General features: G+C 32.8%; 2 protein-coding genes across 2 annotated transcripts; one reads left to right on the top strand and one right to left on the bottom strand.

The window, feature by feature from the left end:
* Positions 1-1,395: 1,395 nt before the first annotated feature.
* LOC130451529 (uncharacterized) lies at positions 1,396-11,790 on the top strand. The gene is made up of 4 exons (XM_056790605.1): positions 1,396-1,504; positions 3,651-3,794; positions 10,250-10,481; positions 11,638-11,790. The coding sequence occupies exons 1-4, from the start codon at positions 1,458-1,460 to the stop codon at positions 11,716-11,718; spliced, it is 504 nt and encodes a 167-aa protein (XP_056646583.1). The 5' UTR covers positions 1,396-1,457; the 3' UTR covers positions 11,719-11,790.
* A 6,000-nt stretch (positions 11,791-17,790) lies between these two features.
* Positions 17,791-18,637, bottom strand: LOC130451528 (acylphosphatase-1-like). Its single transcript, XM_056790603.1, has 4 exons — positions 18,378-18,637; positions 18,304-18,320; positions 18,138-18,247; positions 17,791-18,080 (listed from the first exon to the last, which is right to left on the bottom strand). The coding sequence occupies exons 1-4, from the start codon at positions 18,427-18,429 to the stop codon at positions 17,966-17,968; spliced, it is 294 nt and encodes a 97-aa protein (XP_056646581.1). The 5' UTR covers positions 18,430-18,637; the 3' UTR covers positions 17,791-17,965.
* Between the last annotated feature and the right edge of the window lie 287 nt (positions 18,638-18,924).

Raw genomic sequence — 18,924 nt, 5'->3', positions numbered from 1 at the left:
CAAATCAATTAGATTTTGAGTAAAATAAGATTGTTTTCCTTCAATCTCCGATGGGCTTTACGAGTATCTCTTTATCAAATGTAGCCGCAAATGATTGAAACTGAGTTGTGACGGTTTCTTTGAGCTCCACGTCAGTTTGGGAACACCCCTCTCCTACCCCCTGCTTCAGTTCATGGGAAAAATGAAAATTACTCGATGCTTTGTCGGGACTGTATGTTGATTGAGCGAAAATGTCCCATTGAAGTTGTTGTCTAATTACGAGGATATATACAGAGAACCTGCAACGTCTCTAGACCTTTCAAAAAAAATGATTCTTCTCGCTCTGCAAACCAGACCTCCACAGCTTTTATTACTTTTCCTCGTTGGAAGAAAATTTACGACCTTCTAAACTTTTTTTCAGTTGAAGAAAGAGATGATAGTCGGACGGAGCCAAATCTAGTGAATAAGGGGGGTGTTCTAGTAATTCAAACCCTAATCACGAATTTTTTGCATGGCAACATGAGATTTGTGTGCAGGGGCGTTGTCCTGCAAAAACAAAACACCTTTAGATAGATTTCCGCGTATTTTCTCGTAGAGTGGTCAGTAATGTCGAATAGTAATCTCCAGTTATTGTTCTACCTTTATCCAAAAAATGGCAATCCCAAAAAACTGAAGCAAAAACTTTTCCAGCAGATTTTTGGACACGAAACTTCTTAGGTCTTGTAGAACCAGAGTGTCGCCATACCATTGATTGTTGCTTTGTTTCTGGATCGTAGAAATGTACCCAAGTCTCATCCATAGTAGCAATTCGGTTTAGGAAGTCTACATAGTCGACGGTCTTATAAAATCATGTCATGAATTGCATCGATATTGTCGGGGAGTGACACAGAAACTGGCCTTCCCGATCGGTCATCATCTTCAATAGAAAATTTACCTCTTTTGAATCTTGCAGTCCAATTTTTCACGGTCGCATACGAAGGTCATTGATCACCAAGGGTATTGAGCATGTCTTCGTAAATCTGATTACCTCTTAACCCTTTAAAAAAAAAGATACTTGATGATGGCTCGATACTCCAATTTTTCGATTTTCACTATTTCGATGAACATCTTTTTTCTTTTAATTTATTGCGTAACTCTGGTTCACTTTTTTGACGTCAAACTTTACACTGACATTTCTAATAAGTTATTGTTCGTTGCTATGGTAACGCAATATTTTGTTTATGCATAGAACTGGTCTAGGCTAACTAGATATCAATACATCCTCGTATTTGATTTCATATTATTTCTGAACGATTAACGGTCATATTTTGCAGGCTAAAGATATGTACGTAATGAACGAAGAATTATGGATAGATAACGAAAATATGACAGGTAGAGCTCACGTAGATATGACGAGCACAATTTTTGAATCTGTACTTTTATGCGATTTCATCGCTTTTGTACCTTTCTTTTCTATAATCATATCAGTATTCTTTATAATGGTTGTTGTAATGTTTTCCAGAACAGGAAGAAGATCATTGGAATCGTGAGTAACAAAAAAATTTATATAGAATCTGAATCATTTGAGTTCACTATTTAGAATCTAATTGGTGTTTTTTAAAAATTTTTTAATATCTCGTTGGTTATTAGCGATGGATCGGTTAAGTTCGAGGTGTCGTTGCAAGTAATTTCTCTTCAACTTATATGCCATTTATGCGGTTTTCTAGGTTCAATACCTTTTTTATCCAATTACAGCTGTAGAATCACTATTCCATAACTCCACCCTTTTTTATTTCCGTAATAATTGGTTGTATATTTTGGCTCCTCACGTCCAACCCAACCTGTTTACCAAAGCCCAACCGTCACCGGCATGATAGGGAAGTCTTACCCTATCATAATCCGGGTTGTGGGCTCTGCATTATTTGTTGAGAATTCATGTTAATTTTTGAAAGAAAGTCAAAGAAAACACAAAACTTTTGAAAATCTTCTTCTTATAGTGCCGAGTCGGTTATCGAACGTTGTCGATCATGTTGGCTATGATAATTTTGTTCACTGCAGCACGGAAGAGTGAACTAGTTGTCTGACCGAACCACTGACGGAAATTTTCCAAGCATGATGTTCTTCTTCTTCGAGGACTCCGTTTTCCCTCTATTTTTTCCTGGATGATAAGATGTAATATACTCTATGTGTCATTACATGTGCGAAGTAAAATAATTTTCTAGTCTTAACATATCTTACAATCTCTTTCTACTTTTTCATTTGCACCATAACGTCGTCATTACGCAATCTATCCTGCCAGCTGAATCGGAGCATACGCCTATATGTCCAGATTTCGAAAGATTCGAGCGTTCTAAGAGTTGTTTCTGTCAGTGTCACTGCTTCCACACCATATAAAAGAATAGAACTTAGATCATGACTACACAAAATGTTTTTAGTCTAATGAATGTTAGCTTTCTCAATGAGACATTTTATTTCTTTTGAGTGATCCCATTTGTCATTGTCGTTTTAATGGTTCATTGTCAACAACAAGGTCACCATCGTTTACTGGCGTTTTGCTGATCATCGTGTACTTAATCTTTTTGGTATTAAGTTTTATTCCATACTCCTGACATTTCTCAACCATTTTATCTAATAACGTTTGTAAACCTTCCATTTAGTCAGCTTCGAGGTCAGTGTCATCGCGTATCGGAAGTTGTTTACAGTCACCACCCATTTATTTAAATATATTTATTTTTCAACTTAATCTCCTTTTAGCATTATCTTGATGAAACAACACTTTCTTTTTAGCCAAATGCGGCCGTTTTTGCTTTATTTCTTCGCTGAAATGATGCAATAAGTTCGCATAGTTTTGACAGTTGATAGTTTTGTCTTTTTCGAGATAGTTAATGAAAATTATCCCAAGCACATCTCAAAAAGTCGACACCATGACCTTGCCTGCAGATGGTCTTTGCCTTCTTTGGAGCCGGCTCTCCCATTGTTTTGATTGTTCTTTTGTTCGGGTGTGAAGTTATGAACCCACGTTTCATCCATGGTTATGAAACGGCGCAAAAATTCGGCTTGATTTGTATAAAACATTGCCAGACATTCGATGGAACCATCTTCAAGACGCTGTTTTTGTTCCATTATGCGCACAGCTTTCTCATGTCCAAATTTTCAGTTAATATGCGATGTGCCCCATTTTCTGAAATGCCTACTACCTCTGCTAGCTCGCGCACTTTCAGTCGACGATCATACAGTACCGCTTTGTGGATTTTCTTTAAATTTCTTGAGTCGTCACCTCATTTGGTCGACCACTGCGATGTTGGTCTTCGCAGGTCGTACGAGCTGTATAGATTGTGTGCTTTTTTGTGTTTTTTTCAAGTAACTACCGCTATCTGTAGGTCAGGCGAGGTACTTCTGGGATCATCCTCGTACGTATTATATATCGTAATTAATTTGAATTTATTGGATTTTATACTCGCACAACTTGTTATACACTTAGAAGCTATTCGATAACAGATAGTCAGCTAGTAATAGTCAGGAACGAACTTAGTTTTTAATTAGATATTATATAATATTTTTTCATAAATAGAGCTTATAACTAATAAATGGTTCATATTAAATATTACACGTGGTAGGTGAAGGTGTAAAAATACAAAAACTCCGTGTTGCATTGAAGATTAAACCAACCAAACATAATTTGAATATTTTAGGGTTCCTCCAGCTCATTTGTACGTACTTCCTTTAATAGTGGTAGCAGGTATAATGACTGTTTTGTCAGTAATATCCACCAACCTCCTTTTTAATGGATTGGAAGTCTTTTGTAAATTTTTCGTACATTTAACAGGAAAAACTGAGTAAGCATTTGTAACTATTTTTATAATTTTGCTTAGCTGTTTATACAATGTCGTCCATATGTATGAAATAAATTCAATTTTAGCGTTATTACGTACAGGGTCCTTCTCGACGAGCTGAATCGAGGCATTTTATGCCTAAAGTCCACCATTTTTTGATTATTTCACATTTTCAAAATTTGGGAAACATGCAGCCCTCCACTAAAAAAATTATATTTCTAAGTTTAAGTGAGTCAGGTCTAATAAATCGAGCTCAAAGATATTCCACTGATTTCAGATAGTTGATTAATTGTCTGTCGACGCACATACGTAGATTTCTAGGAATTAGGCGACCATAAGTCGAAATTCCAATAATCTACTAATGACAAACAATTTTTTTCCTGGAATAGTAGACTACCTGACGAACAATAACCAACCTCACCCACATCCCTAGACTGCGCGAGCGCGCTGCATTACTAGTCGAAACTTGATTATCGCACTTACTGCACGTGAAAGTCTTGACGCCCTTTTCGTATATCATTTTCTTCGGTGAATATTTTATGTGTCGTGTCATATTTGCTTGTTTAAGTGATGGATACCAATAATACAGGTAAGCCTTTATTAAATTAATATGAAATTGTATTAAATATATTGTCAATAAATGACTTAATGAGCCGTCAATAATAACCTTTTTTAGAAATGTATTTTCTTTATTTTTCAATTTCAATCGAAAAAAAACTTCATTTCCGCACCTTTCCGAGTTACATTTTTGATTTCATTATATAGTATAAAGTCTTATAAAGAAAACTGCTTAAAATCAGCTGCTAGTTTTTGCTAGTTTTAAAAATAAACGAGTTTGAAATTTTTTTACAAAAATAGGAAAAAATCGGATTTTATGTTTTTGTGTTAATATTATTTTTTTATTGTTATAGGTTCACCTGGCTGCTCGGGGGTGAAAATATTGACTCGTAAATACCTCTTCGATAAAATGAACGAGCAACATTCATTATCGATAAATGAAAAAATTAAATATTTAGAAAATTATTTACTCGTGTGTTATGGGGACATAGAAGAACATAAAAATGTGATAAAAAACAAGTTTTCGTATTTTAAATGTGATTTGATAAAGAGATGGTCTCGGCCGCATAGAATACTTGAAAACTTTTTGGCGGCCAATAATTCTTGGTTGGAAGGAACATTTGAGATCCCCGCCCGTAGACACCGCATCAAAGGCCAGGGCGACTTACCAAATCTTTTACCGAATCTAGCGAAAGAACAAAGAGAAGAAAAACTGAAGGAGTCCGCGCATCTTACGACGAAGAAGTAATTGTTCACGCGGCACAAGTAATTTTACAAACAGAAGGAAACTGTTTTAAGAGACATTACAAATTCTTCTGCGTCTGCCAGTAATTGTAAAAACAGACATTCAAAGTCTAAAGAAATAGAGCCCCTTACGCCTCTGCAAGCACTGACAATGTTTGTTGAAGCCGATTTGACCAGAAGACAGTAAGAAATTATTCGAGCAACGAACAAAAGATTCTATCCACATTATGAATTATTATTGATGGCCAAAGAAGATTGCTACCCACCCAAGGAGTCATTACGAGTGATGTCTACCTGCGCAGAAGGAAACCTACAATCTTTGTTGGATCACACTGTAACCAGATTATCCCTCTTCTTAGAAGAAGTCTTACTCACACTTGATGCCGTTGAAAGGAACTCGTTACTGTTAATCTGCAAATGGGGTTGTGACGGCTCTTAACAAGCCCAGTTTAAACAAAGACTCTCAAACGAAGATGAATCTGATGCTAATATTTTTATTAGCTCATTTGTGCCTCTACGAATTGTTTTTGGTGAGGATAAAAGTAAAATCATGTGGCAAAATTCACCTCCATCTTCACCTAGATATTGCCGTCCAATAAGATTTAGATTCGTAATAGAACCTATGGACATCACAAAAGAAGAAATCAATTATGTAAAGAATAGTGTAAACTAATTAAACTTGACGAAAGTTGACCTCAATGGAGAGAATTTTTTTTTCAACAACAAGAGCCCTGAAGCTCTTGAATTTGGCCTTCCCATATTACATGCAAGAATCCGGATATTCGAAAGTGTGCTGAACTTAGCATATAAATTGTCCGTGAAAAAATATCACGAGAGACGAACCGAAGAAGAAAAAAATCTAGAAAAGCAGAAGAAACTTGATATTCAGCAAAGATTTAGAGAGGAGACAGGTCTCTTAGTCGATGTGCTAAAAAAGTAACTTCGGAAACACAAACGATGGAAATACCAGCAGAAGATTCTTCGAGAACCCTGAATTGGCTACAGAAATCATTGGGATAAGTTATGACTTGATTATTAGATTAAAAGTAATATTAGAAGCCATATCAAGCGGCCATAAGATTGAAATAGCAAAATATGATAAATACGCCATGGAAACTGCGAAACTACATGTTGAGTTATATGGCTGGCATCCTATGATTCCAACGATGCATAAGGTCTTAATTCATGGAGCTTCAATAATAGAAAATTCGTTGTTGCCGATAGGGCAACTTTCGGAAGAAGCTGCTGAGGTCCGCAATAAACATTTTAGGTTTTATCGCCTAAACTTTGCTCGCAAGTTTTCGAGGGACGAATGCAACTTAGATATTTATCTTAGGTTACTATTAACATCCGACCCATTTATTAGTTCCAGGAGAAAGACCAAAAAAACCGCCCCAAAATTATTTTTGCCTGAGACAATGCAGCTATTAATTCCTGCTGAGCCAAACCGACCAATGGAAATTGATGAAAGCGGCGAAAATTTAAATGTAGATGAATAAGTCTCCAATGTATGATTGATTATTTTTAGTGATTATCTATTTAGCTTATGTAACTTTAATATTGTATAATGAATGTAAAGATCCTTTTAATAATATAATATATTTACTTACTTATTAGAGCAAAATAAACTTTGTTTTATTTAATAATACATACCTGAAAGTACAATTACTAAAACGTAAACAGCGGTCCCTCCTTGGGGAAAGCCGTGAGTATGTCATATGTATTTTCAATATAATATTAAAAAACACTTTTAAATCAACTACGATAAAATATTTTTTGATAAAAAATCACAATTAGGTGCTCCTAACCACCGTGCACCAACAAATAATTTCGATAAGTTATTCCAAACGCAGAATTCTTTTTATGTAACTATTTTGTAATATAAATATCACATAAAATAATTTTGGCCGCCTAAATCCTGAAAAATGATCTATGTGCGACGGTCTGTGAGCACAAGCTCTCGAATTCTTTCAACATTTTTATCGATTCGGACAGTTGATGGACGTCCAGAGCGAGTTTTGTCATCAATCGACATGTCGCCATTTTTAAATCGAGAAAACCACTCATACACTTTCCCCATAGCATCATCTTTATAAGCAGTTTTCAGTATTAAAACAGTTTCAGCAACGTCCTCGTATTTTGAAAGTTTTATTTTAAAGAAAAATACCAGCCTTACAAAGTTCAATTGGTTCAGGGGCTAAATGAAGATGATCCTGATAGAAAGCAAGGATTCTGTGAATTGATGATGGACAGAAAGAACGCAGATTTGCAGTTCATAAACAAAATAAATTTTCTCTGATGAAGCTACGTTTCATTTAAACGCAACGGTTAACAAACAGAACTCTAGACATTGGAACAGAGAAAATCCTCACTGGATGTGTGAAGCTCACACTCAATATCCTAAAAAAAACGTTTGGACTGGTATCATTAAAAATAAAATTAATAGCACTTATTTTTTTGAGGGCACGTGTATTCGAAGACGTGGAACGATCGAATGGCCAGCTAGATCCCCCGACTTGACTCCTCTCGAATACTTCTTATGGGGTTATTTGGAATCTAAAGTATATTCTAATAGACCGGACAATATTGCTGACTTAAAAGTTGAGATAACTGAAGAAATTAACAAAATTACCCCTGAGGTCATACAAAATGTACGATAATGCCAAAGTCGCCTCGGTTATTGTCTAAATATTGTACAATTGTACATTCTAAATATTATGCCACATTATTATCTCCATTCTACGTTTTGTGATAGACATTATCAAAATCTTACATCCTAAAAATTAATTTTCTCAGTTATGATTGCACCAAATTCAAAAAAACATCACATTGCTGAAGAGAGGTATAAAATTCCTTTCCAACAAGATGCCATACGACCCCTTTTCTTATTTAAAAGTTTCAAGCGTGTGCTTATAATTCAGCAGGGGTGCTGGTATTTTCAAACTGTAAATTGTCAATTTAAGAATAAAAATTCGATCTGTTTGAGGTTTTTTTTTCATATATATCTATTACTACCTATGATTCATCTCTAAAAACTATTTCGACATTTAATATTTCAAAAATACGGTCTTCAAGGTTACTTTTCTGGCTAATATCCAGACGAATATTAAATTCAACCCTTTCCGAATAACGAAACCTTTGTGTCGATACCGATATTTGTAATGGCTCGCAATTACAAGGAGAGGTTTATAACCATCGACTAGTTTCGACGTTATTTAGTCTCATCTGTTAAGTACAACAAACTCTCGTTTGGAGTTTTTAATATACTGTTTGTTGTATGAGCGCCACATTTGAAGAACATCAGACCCTATTTTCGAAATTATTTACCAGATTTGAATCATAGGTAGAAACCTTAAATTTAGATATATCCGTTTGTTTGAAAGTGAGTGGAACTGCAATTTCGAGATAAAATTTTTTTGATTTGAATTGTGAGATACTTAAAATTAATGATTTTTTGTTCACACGAACAAACCGGAGCTGGTGTTTGGAGGAGACCACGTCATCTGTGTATAACCAGCACTCTCACGCGTGAGGTTCAAACACTTGAGCAAGTCTCACAATTTGTCTAGTAACGTCAAAAAGTTTAAACCCGAGTGACTGATTGGAATTTCAAAGGATATCGGCCTTCTGTAATATTAAGTGGGTTCTATGTGCTTAACTGTCTTCGGATGCCCACAATCCTAATTTGAACAATGTTCCTAATATCCTGTTTTGATTATAAACCTTCAATTTTTATGTAAAAAGCAAGTACAAGAGGGTGAACTCTACTACAATCAAGTAGTTCGAGTGGTGCCTACCGTGTGGACATGCTTGTGCATATTTATATTGAACATCTATGGGTTATAGTGCCTTGGTAGCTGATTCCACAGACTTACACTTCTCCAAAGACGTTCTGAGCGCCTGCAGGTGAACCCGGTGTTCATCTACCACGACTGCCTGTCGAGTAGGTCTTGTAAATACTGCTCTAGGTGGGATTAAGTAGATCAGCTCGGAAGAACATCTGCCGTGATAACTGTCCAAGTTTCTGGTCAACTCTTGATCGCCAGAAGTCGAATTGCTCTCTTCTGTATTGAGTCGAGCATCCTCAGTATATGCTTGGAGGCTTAGCTGTGTGACCAATACCCTAAAGCTGGACAAGTTTTTGTGAAGATGCCTTAGGTAATTAGGCCACGTGACTATGCCAGGACATATTGCTCCCAACCTCAACATCCAACAACGAATTTGCAGTAATGGTGATAGTTTATGTTCAGACAAGATCAAGTCGTAAGCTACAGTGACAGACTTCTTTGTAAAAACAGTAGCCTGGATCTGCTGCAATAAACTCAATCAAATTGCTTCCACTCCTCTCTAGAATGCTTCCACCAAGTCGTACTTACGATCACTGAAGATGTTAGCAGACTCAAAATTTGTTGATTAACGACTTTTTCTATGAACTTGGCAGTGACTGGGACTCAAGCAATCGAACGGTAGTTTTATTTCTTTTTTCTTTTTTGGTGTTGGTTGAACCCGAGCAAATTTGCTATTAGCAGGGAAGAAAACTCTTATATATATGATAATGAAAAGAGTTTGCATAGCGGACTTCTTAGTTCAGCTGTCCATTTCTTCAATACCATTGGTGGTATTCCATCTGGGCCAGTGGCTTTAGTCATGTCCAAGCGTTCAAGAAGTTTTGCCAAAGCTCAGTTTTGAAATTCTATTTTTGACATCGATGAACTTCGTCTTTAGTCAAAATAACTAATTAAAATAAACACTTCACATGAAAATGAATATTTTTTGCACAAATATAAACTTTTATGCTTGATAAGCCTCTTATATTGGACACTCAATATATATCTCATATGATTATGATCAATTTCACTCTGATACGTTTAGTTTCCACTGAATTTGATTAATTTTCTTTTAATTTCTAAAAAATTCATAATAAACAATAATAAATCCAATGAAGCTTTTACATTTTTTTACATTGAAGTTATTGATACGTTCGATGTATTTGGCTCGATGCTTCTGCAAGTATCAATAACGAAGCAGATTAATAATTGCATACTTATTACCTGATATTTTATGTTGGATATGAGATTGTTTACTTGAACATTAATCCTATTTGTACTACGACCAAAATTATTTTATTCAATAACTTTTTTCTCGATTGTTTTTAGATGTTCTCCCTACATGGATTACTTCACAAAAGAACAGAGGAGAGGATATAGACATCTTTATTTCCATATACTAGCTTGTAAAAAATCTTTCTTGGCAGCTGCTATATTTTGGATATGCCAATTAATTGTAGGACTGCTTAGAGTCCTCACTGCTGACGATTACACTTTCACAACAGTTCTGATAGAATCTAAAAGTAAATTGCATGAAGAGGACGCCGAAGAAATATTTCTTGTAATATACTTTTATTATTCGGTTTTATTTGTTGTGGTTGCTTGATACCCTCGATCAAGTTTCTGGTCTAATGGTACAAGCCCCCAATTACTATATGTACCCCACAAGCAGGAAATGTTTTTTTTTGATAAAATTTATTGTCAAATCAGTGAATTAGTCCCATAAACACCATATCTGGTCACCAGTGACCACTAGCTGTTTTCAGACTTAAAAAAACTGCTCCAAAAGAAGGAATTGATATAAATACTAACTTTAAATTAAATGGAAGAAAACTATCTTGGATGTTTTTTTGTTTGCTGGACCTGTGTATTTCTTCTACTATTGCCATTATTCAGTAAAATAAGATCTTCAAAGAAATATTTGACTTCATTTACTGCTTCTTTCACACTATTTGAATAAAAAAACTTCCATAAACTACCTCCTCTTTTACTTACATTCATTAAGTACATTATAATATTATTTTCACCCAAAAAAGTATTTGGTTCATTAAGAACTCACAAAATTGGTCAAAAATTAAATCAATTAATTACTACAACTGATACCATATAGTTAATCTTATCCAATTTCCAAAAAAAATTACTATATCTGAATGGACTAGCTGGACCAAAATGTTTTCAGTAATTTCAGAGTTTATCATGGCACGAGATTTTCAAATAACACATGAAATTAGAATCAATGAAACTGTTAGGGATTTCCACACGCTATTCACTGCTACTGCTCCCAAATACTCTGTTTAATCCTTCCAATCAGATATTACAATATTTTTATCTACATAAAGTTTAGTAGAATCTCCAGTTGAATACCTACAATTGAGATTGTTTTTAAGTGAATAAATAGGATAAACTCGTAATAGGAGATGGGAAGAGCTATAAGTCTGTGTCCTATTCATTTCCCGTTTTTCCCTTATTTTCCTCTGACTTATTTTAGGTGTCGTTTCCACCCTTTGTTTCAATGTGTATTAATATAGTTACTTTGATTTTGCCACTGTTAAATGAATTGGTTCATTATTTTGTAGTAAATATCTATATTTCATTATTTGGGATGTAATTAAAGCATTTCAAGCTCTACAGCTATATTCTATTAAAAAATTTATATAATTTTATTGAAGAGTATAGGTACTTGGAATAAAAAATTAATTTTTGTGATTTTTTTTTAGATGCATTGGGATTCAGTAGCCGCTCCTCAGTTAGCTGCCGTGGTAGAGAAATTAAAAAAGGAATATGTTGAAAATCAATAATCCAAATAAATATATCACCAACAAATTGTTTTATATTTATATTAAGTGAATTTTGGAAAAATAAAACTATAAAATTTCATGAGACAGAAATAGTTATAGTAATCTTCAGAATGTCCCCAAGCTAACCAGCTAGGTTGTTTAAGTTCAAAACCATCCTGCGTAAGCTTAAAAGAAACGACTAAGTTTATAGTGAAATTTGAAAAATCACTAATATGTATGGTCTTTTGTATTTTCTCCAGTATTTGTTTTCAGAAAATATACCTCCTGTATACTCATATATTTCTCTAATCCTTCTCCACTACTAATTGTGCATCTATTCCTTAACAGTAGAGAATAAAAATGTTCTTTCTACTTATTACATATTTTTTCTTTATTTATTGTACTTTCAATTCCTATAATTACACTTGTTTTCACTTTTGTCAATTTTATGGCCCCCACATTTGATTGCGGGTCCTGTAACAAGGATCAGGCTCAAACCCCCCCTCCCTTTATTTTCTCGTGCTAATGGTATGGTATATTTCAAAAATTGAATGGTAGAAGGGGAAGGTAGAGGGAGTGTGAACAGTAACTAGCACGAGCGCACCTAATTAAATAGTAACTAACCTAGAACCTAGAATTTACGAAACTTTAACATTGTCATAATTATATACTTGAATTTTAATCTTAGATCTAGGTAAAATATTCTACAATAAATTTAAAAATTAAATTAAAAAAGGGCTAGGCCCGGGCCCTGTGACCAAAGTTGCGCCAGCCCCACCCTTGTGGGGGCCAAGCTCAATTTCTACTACTTGGTTCCCTCATATTTCTTTCCTTACAATTCTGTTGTACTCTACATAAACTATTTCCATTGTTGGATTTTTAATTCATTTTTCAATTTTGCTATTAAAAACATGAACCTAATTGATTTTTCCTTCTGTATTCTTGAAAACAAAAAGACATCATATATCCCACTTCCTGCTCCTGCTTACCCTAAATAGACAACATACTTTCCAATAGTTTTATCTATTTTCATCTGTATTTGTTTCAAAAAAAAAATATATCTCCATGATACTTTGTTTTCTTTGTAGTGCTTGTCCTCTTTATTTAATGAAAATTTTCTGTTTTTGCAGTTCATAGCAATAATCTTGTTTGACTACCATGCTGATTGTTTTCTTTTATTGTTACAGATGCTGCTGGCAATATTATATTTTTTAGAATACCCCTTGTATGTTTTACATCCATGTCCATAGTATCCTTGTTTCAAATTCTATATCCAAATATTCTTTATTACATTTCAATGTTCCACTCATCAAGTTTTATTTATCAATTTTACTTCCTCGGTTTTCTTATAATTCTGCTGTACTCTACATAAACTATTTCCATTGTTGGATTTTTAATTCATTTTTCAATTTATTTTTTTATTTTGCTATTCAAACACGAACCCAATTGATTTTTCTTTCTGTATCCTAGAAAACAAAAAGACAACATATATCCCACTTCCTGCTCCTGATTACTCTTAATATACACCATACTTTCTAGTGGTTTTTTCTATTTTCATCTGTATTTGTTTCAAGAAAAATACATCCCCAGGATACTTTGTTTTCTTCTTAATGCTTGTCCTCTTAATTTAATGGAAATTTTCTGTTTTTGCAGTTCATAGCAATAATCTTGTTTGACTACCATGCTGATTGTTCTCTTTTATTGTTATGTTTTGCAGATGCTGCTGGCAGTATTATATCTTTTAGAATACCCCTTGTATGTTTTACATCCATGTCCGTAGTTTTCTTGTTTCAAATTCTACATCCAAATATTCTTTATCATTATTCAATTTTGCCCCCAACAAGTTTTGTTTATCAATTTAACTTCTTAGGTTTTCTTATAATTATGTAGTAAGCTATGTCAACTATTTCCACTATTGGATTTTTAATTCATTTTTCAATTAATTTCTTAATTTTGCTATTGAAAACATGAACCCAATTGATTTTTCTTTCTGTATCCTAGAAAACAAAAAGAGAACATATATTCCACTTCCTGCTCCTGCTTACCCTAAATAGACAAAATACTTTCCAGTGGTTTTTTCTATTTTCATCTGTATTTGTTTTGAGCAAAATATATCTTCTGTATACTTGGTTTGTTTTTCAATAATTCTTTTCTTTATTTAACGAAAATATTCGCAAATATTTGTTTTTTGTTTTTTCAGTTCATAGCAATAATCTTGTTTGACTACCATGCTGATTGTTTGATTTTATGTTTTGCAGATGCTACTGGCAGTGTTTTATCTTTTAGAATATCCCTTGTATGTTCTTCATCCATGTCCAAAGTATCTCTGTTTCAAATTCTACATCTAAATATTCTTCATTATGATTTAATTTTGCACCCATCAAGTTTTGTTAATCAATTTCACTTCTTTGGTTCTCTGATAATCCTGTTGTACCTAAGTCAACTATTTCAACTTTTTCATTTTCTTTCCCCATTTTGCTATTAAAAACCATAACCGATTTTGTGTGTTCTTGAAAACAAAAACACCATCTTCGTTGAATTGCAAAAATGTGCCAATTAACAATTTTGTCTAAACGAGGGTAAGTACGAAAAATTTGGTTGAATAAAAGTCCTACAACCTGTAAAAAGGGCACAACTGCAAACTGAATATTTAAGAAAATAACTTGGGTGCCATACTACAATTTTTGTATGTAATGAGAAAAAAGAAGTCATCAAACTACTTGTCCCCTTTTTGTTATTTTTTATTAGATATATTGATAGCAAAAAGAAGTTGTGAGCCCACTTGTGCCCTTTTTATGTTTTTAATCAGCATTTATATGTTTCAGAAAGGGATAAAGTTGTAACTTGGCTCCTTTTTGATATTCCTTTCATAATAATGTTCATACCACTATGTCCCCATCTAAATTCATAAATATACCCACTTTCTGCCTCTGTCCCCCTAAATAAACAACATACTTTGTATGTAAGACCCAACATAGTATTTTTCAAAAATTTCATTCAATTATCAATTTAAGAACACAAATTGTAAATAAATAATAAAACTGTTCACAACAAAATCAAATTTATTGATTCATATGAGATCAGTACATATTATACAGGTAATTTGAACAAATTTTAGTAATATAGAAATAACTGGAAATTTTTAATAGATAATTTATTCCAAAATATTGAATGAATCATAGGTGAGATGTTCTATATCCATCTCATTGGTGAAAATGACCTGCTCGACTTTTGATTTAGGACTTCCAACGTTCTTCAACCAATGTTTCCTAAACATTAAAAGTATGTATAATAAATTGTTCTCAAGAAATATAGCCCTCGCACTAAAATCTCTGATTGTTAAATTCCCTAAACAAATTGAAAGGCAACTAAAATCCAGAAAAAATATTTGTAACAAATGTGGTTTTTAAATAGTAGCAATATATTACTGAATAAATGTTACTCCTTTTATTTAATATAGAGAATGTAATACTTACATTACTTCTACATTGGAAACGCATCCCTCTAGCACTCCACTAATGGAATTGTTGTCACTGTTCATACACCAGCCACGCACGTTTGTACTAGAAGCAGTTATTGCTGTATACTGTAAGAGAAGAAAGTAAATTTGGTTGTTAAATTAGTGAAAATATAATTTATATTACCTCTTTGAAGAGTACACCTGGAAAAAAAAAGTTTTATTAGTTTTTAGATAATAATTTTTATTAATTTATGAAAGCTCTTACCTTTAACTTCACCAATCACCTCAAAATCAACAGAAATAAACTTTTCAGAAGCCATTTTAATGGGGGTTTTAAATAATTTGATAAGAATAAAATATGGCGATGAAATAAAATGACAACTAACAAAACTTTTCCAGAGCTAGGTATGATGGATACATGTATTTGAATAGACATATCTTTGTCTCTTTCTAAAGCATTCTAATTAAAGAGATAAACAAAAATAATTTTAAATTAGATTTTATTCATAGAAATATATCAATAAAAATTATTTATTATGGTAATTTTGTTTATATACTACAAATATGAAGCAGAAGACTAATTTTTTTTCAATTTAAATATGATATTTATGTTATCAGTTATTCACACACACGCTACCTATAAGTATAGGTGAAATCATTATTCATGTATAAGAGGAAATCGTATATTCCAAAAATGTTGACAGCTCTTTAAAAGTGCCGTCGGTGTTGTAAGATTTATAGACAATATACAAATTACTTGTTTTTAAGTTTGTTTTTAATTACTTTTCTCAAGTTCTTTATTATTCCATTCAAATTTATTATTCTTATTTCCTTCAGTTAACCTGAATGTAACCATAATCATCGCATAATTTCATTTTCCACCGGCAAATGAAAAAAGTTAAAATGTGGCAATAGGGTTAAGTATAAAATCAGTTTTTTATACTTCGAAGTTCAATTTCTTCTTTATATATAAATACTTTATTTTGTATTTTGTTTTCTAATATATTTAAAAATTACAAATATATCTTCTGTATCCGTATTGGACATTTTTTTAATTATAAATTGATACAACTTGAATAAGACATTAGGTATCTTCTACGAGGGTTATCTGAAAAGATTTCGACCCCAACAAAGAAACAAGGTTTTTTTTTCCTTCTAAGTCCTCACATTTTCTTCATTGATATTCTAACCTTTTCAACTCTTTCATAAAATATTCGTCTGATGAAAATCTCTCTCCTTTAAGTGAAACTTTGAGGTTATGCAACCGGAAAATACCGCTGGGGGCCAGTTGTAGGTGGGTAATAAACCAATTCGAAGTGCAATTCGAGAATTTTAGTGAATGCGATCACCGAAGTGTGAGAAGGTGCGTTAGTCTGAAGGAAAAGCACTTTTTTGTTCCAAAACGTATTTGCTTTCTCACAATTTCTCCCTCACCTTTCTAAGCTACCATGTATAATATTCTCTTGTTATTGTTTTACTGTTTTGAAGATAGTTGATGAACACAATCCCATGACCATCCTAAAAAACAGTAGAAACCATCCTTCTATTTGTCGAAGCAGAATCCACCATTTTGAATGGTTTTTCGTTATAGAAGTGTAGTGTTGAATCCAGATTTTATCTACAGTTATGAATCGACGAAAAAATCCGACTCATTTTGTTTAAACCGTGTCAATAAACTCTCGGAAATGTTCATTCCAATGTGTCTTTGGTCCATCGTGGTACCCAACGCCCGGATAGCACTTACTCATACATAATTCTTCAGTCAATATATTTCAAAATGCATTCTTTTGATATGCCGATACCCTATTGTAACTCTCTAACCTCAATCCGATAATTATCCAGTATCATTTGGAGACTTTCTTGATTATATCGCTGGTTGTCGCTGTTTTTGTCCGTCCCGAACGCTCATGATGACAATTCGATACTTAAGTTTTACCATTTTCAGAAAAATCTTCACAATGACTCACTCGATGGTGATACAGAAATGATGATGAGAATCTCTCAACACAAGTGAATATATTTTCCAACCTCTTCAAGTTGAGGTCGAAAACTTTTCAAACAACCCTCGTATAAAATTGAAATTAAGGGGATCAATTAAAAGCAACGTTTTAACTGGTAAACAAAAAGGGCTCACGTCTAAGAGTAAAAAAAGGCTTTGTTGTCCTACTAATACATTATACTGTCAATTAAGTATTGTCTTTTTTGCTTTCCTATTCATTATATCTGTAAGCAGAGCGCTAGTGGAATTTCTAGAGATTTCTAAATATAATTTTGAAAATATATTGCAAACATTTGAGAATTTTCGATTTTTATAGAGTTCCCCATAAGATTAGTAGTTGCGGAGAACAACCATTCAGTTGTAGCTTCATCATTGGTATCTGTAGCTGCAGAAACTATATGTATGCTGCTTATATTGGAAGCAGTATTTCTTCATTATGTGTTATTTCAAGATTAATTTCAAAATTAAAATTTATTTCAACTCATTTTTAGTGAACCTTACTTTAGATTTCAATAATTTAGTTTTGATTTTCTGCTAAAACAATTTTTTTATTTATTTTATTAACATATCTTCCCATATGAAGTGATTCTGAATTTGGTTAGGGGTATATAAAAACACGATAATAACCCAATAAGAGAATGTTTATTAATTCACATGTCCAGAGTGATAAGTACATAACAACATACAAATCATACAATCACCAACATAAATCTGTATATAAATATGATATACAAATAAAATGAAAATAGTAAAAATATCTATATATAAATATATGAAAACATAGTAAATATTTTCTTATAAGTTTTCATCTATGCCCGAACTTTAAATGATTTATATGTATATTGGTCTATTTCCTTTTCGTCAGTGAAGATGGTTAAAGCTATATAAGAGAATGGACTGCCTTGTTTGCGTAACCACCATTTCCTATAAATAAAAAATCATGTAGAGACAAATAGTATTTATATATAAAGTTATACTAACATTGATTCTATTGATGAACTACGTCCTTCAATAACTCCTTTTACAGAATGTCGATGAGTATTCGTAATCAGACCCCTCACTTGAAGGTATTTAGCAGCTTTCATCATATACTAGAAAAGAAAAAGGAAAATTTAAGCATTAAATCTATAGAATATACTTATATTACCCTTCCGAAAAGTACACCTGAAAAAAAAAAGATTTTATTAGATTTTGAATATTTTTTTCATTTATATATCTTACCCTGGACCCTTCCGAAGACTTCAAATTCTACAGAAATTAATTTTTCAGCCATTTTACTAGAAATAATTTGGAATATGATTATAAAAGAAAATATGACAGTTACTGAAATTATATATCAATTTGAATTAATGTCATCGTAATCTTCTCTTAGAATAGTGTATATGATAAAAGCTAACGCTTAGTACTTTTACAGACTTATTCTTCTTTTTTGTTACTAACTAGTACATTTCATATTATGGATTTATTTCACAAAATAGAGGATGAATAACTAGCGGTTTATGTTTATGGCCTTATTCGAAAATTCTAGCCACATCTAGTGAATGCTATCTACGAAGTTATAGTCGTTTCTACTAATATTTACTCATATTTGAGTATGTTTACTTCCAATCTCATAGTTAAAATAAAATTATATTTAGTTCTTGGATAACCATTAACCCTAAATTATTACTAGTTTCTCTACAGATAACCTTTAAACGGACACAGTTACGAGTTTATATACGTATGTTTCTGTTCTAGGCAAAGACAAAACTATCGGTCATTATAAGTG

The sequence above is a fragment of the Diorhabda sublineata genome, chromosome X, assembly GCF_026230105.1.
Source record: "Diorhabda sublineata isolate icDioSubl1.1 chromosome X, icDioSubl1.1, whole genome shotgun sequence".
Taxonomy (NCBI): Eukaryota; Metazoa; Arthropoda; class Insecta; order Coleoptera; family Chrysomelidae; genus Diorhabda; species Diorhabda sublineata.
This window is presented reverse-complemented; position numbering and strand designations above follow the sequence as displayed.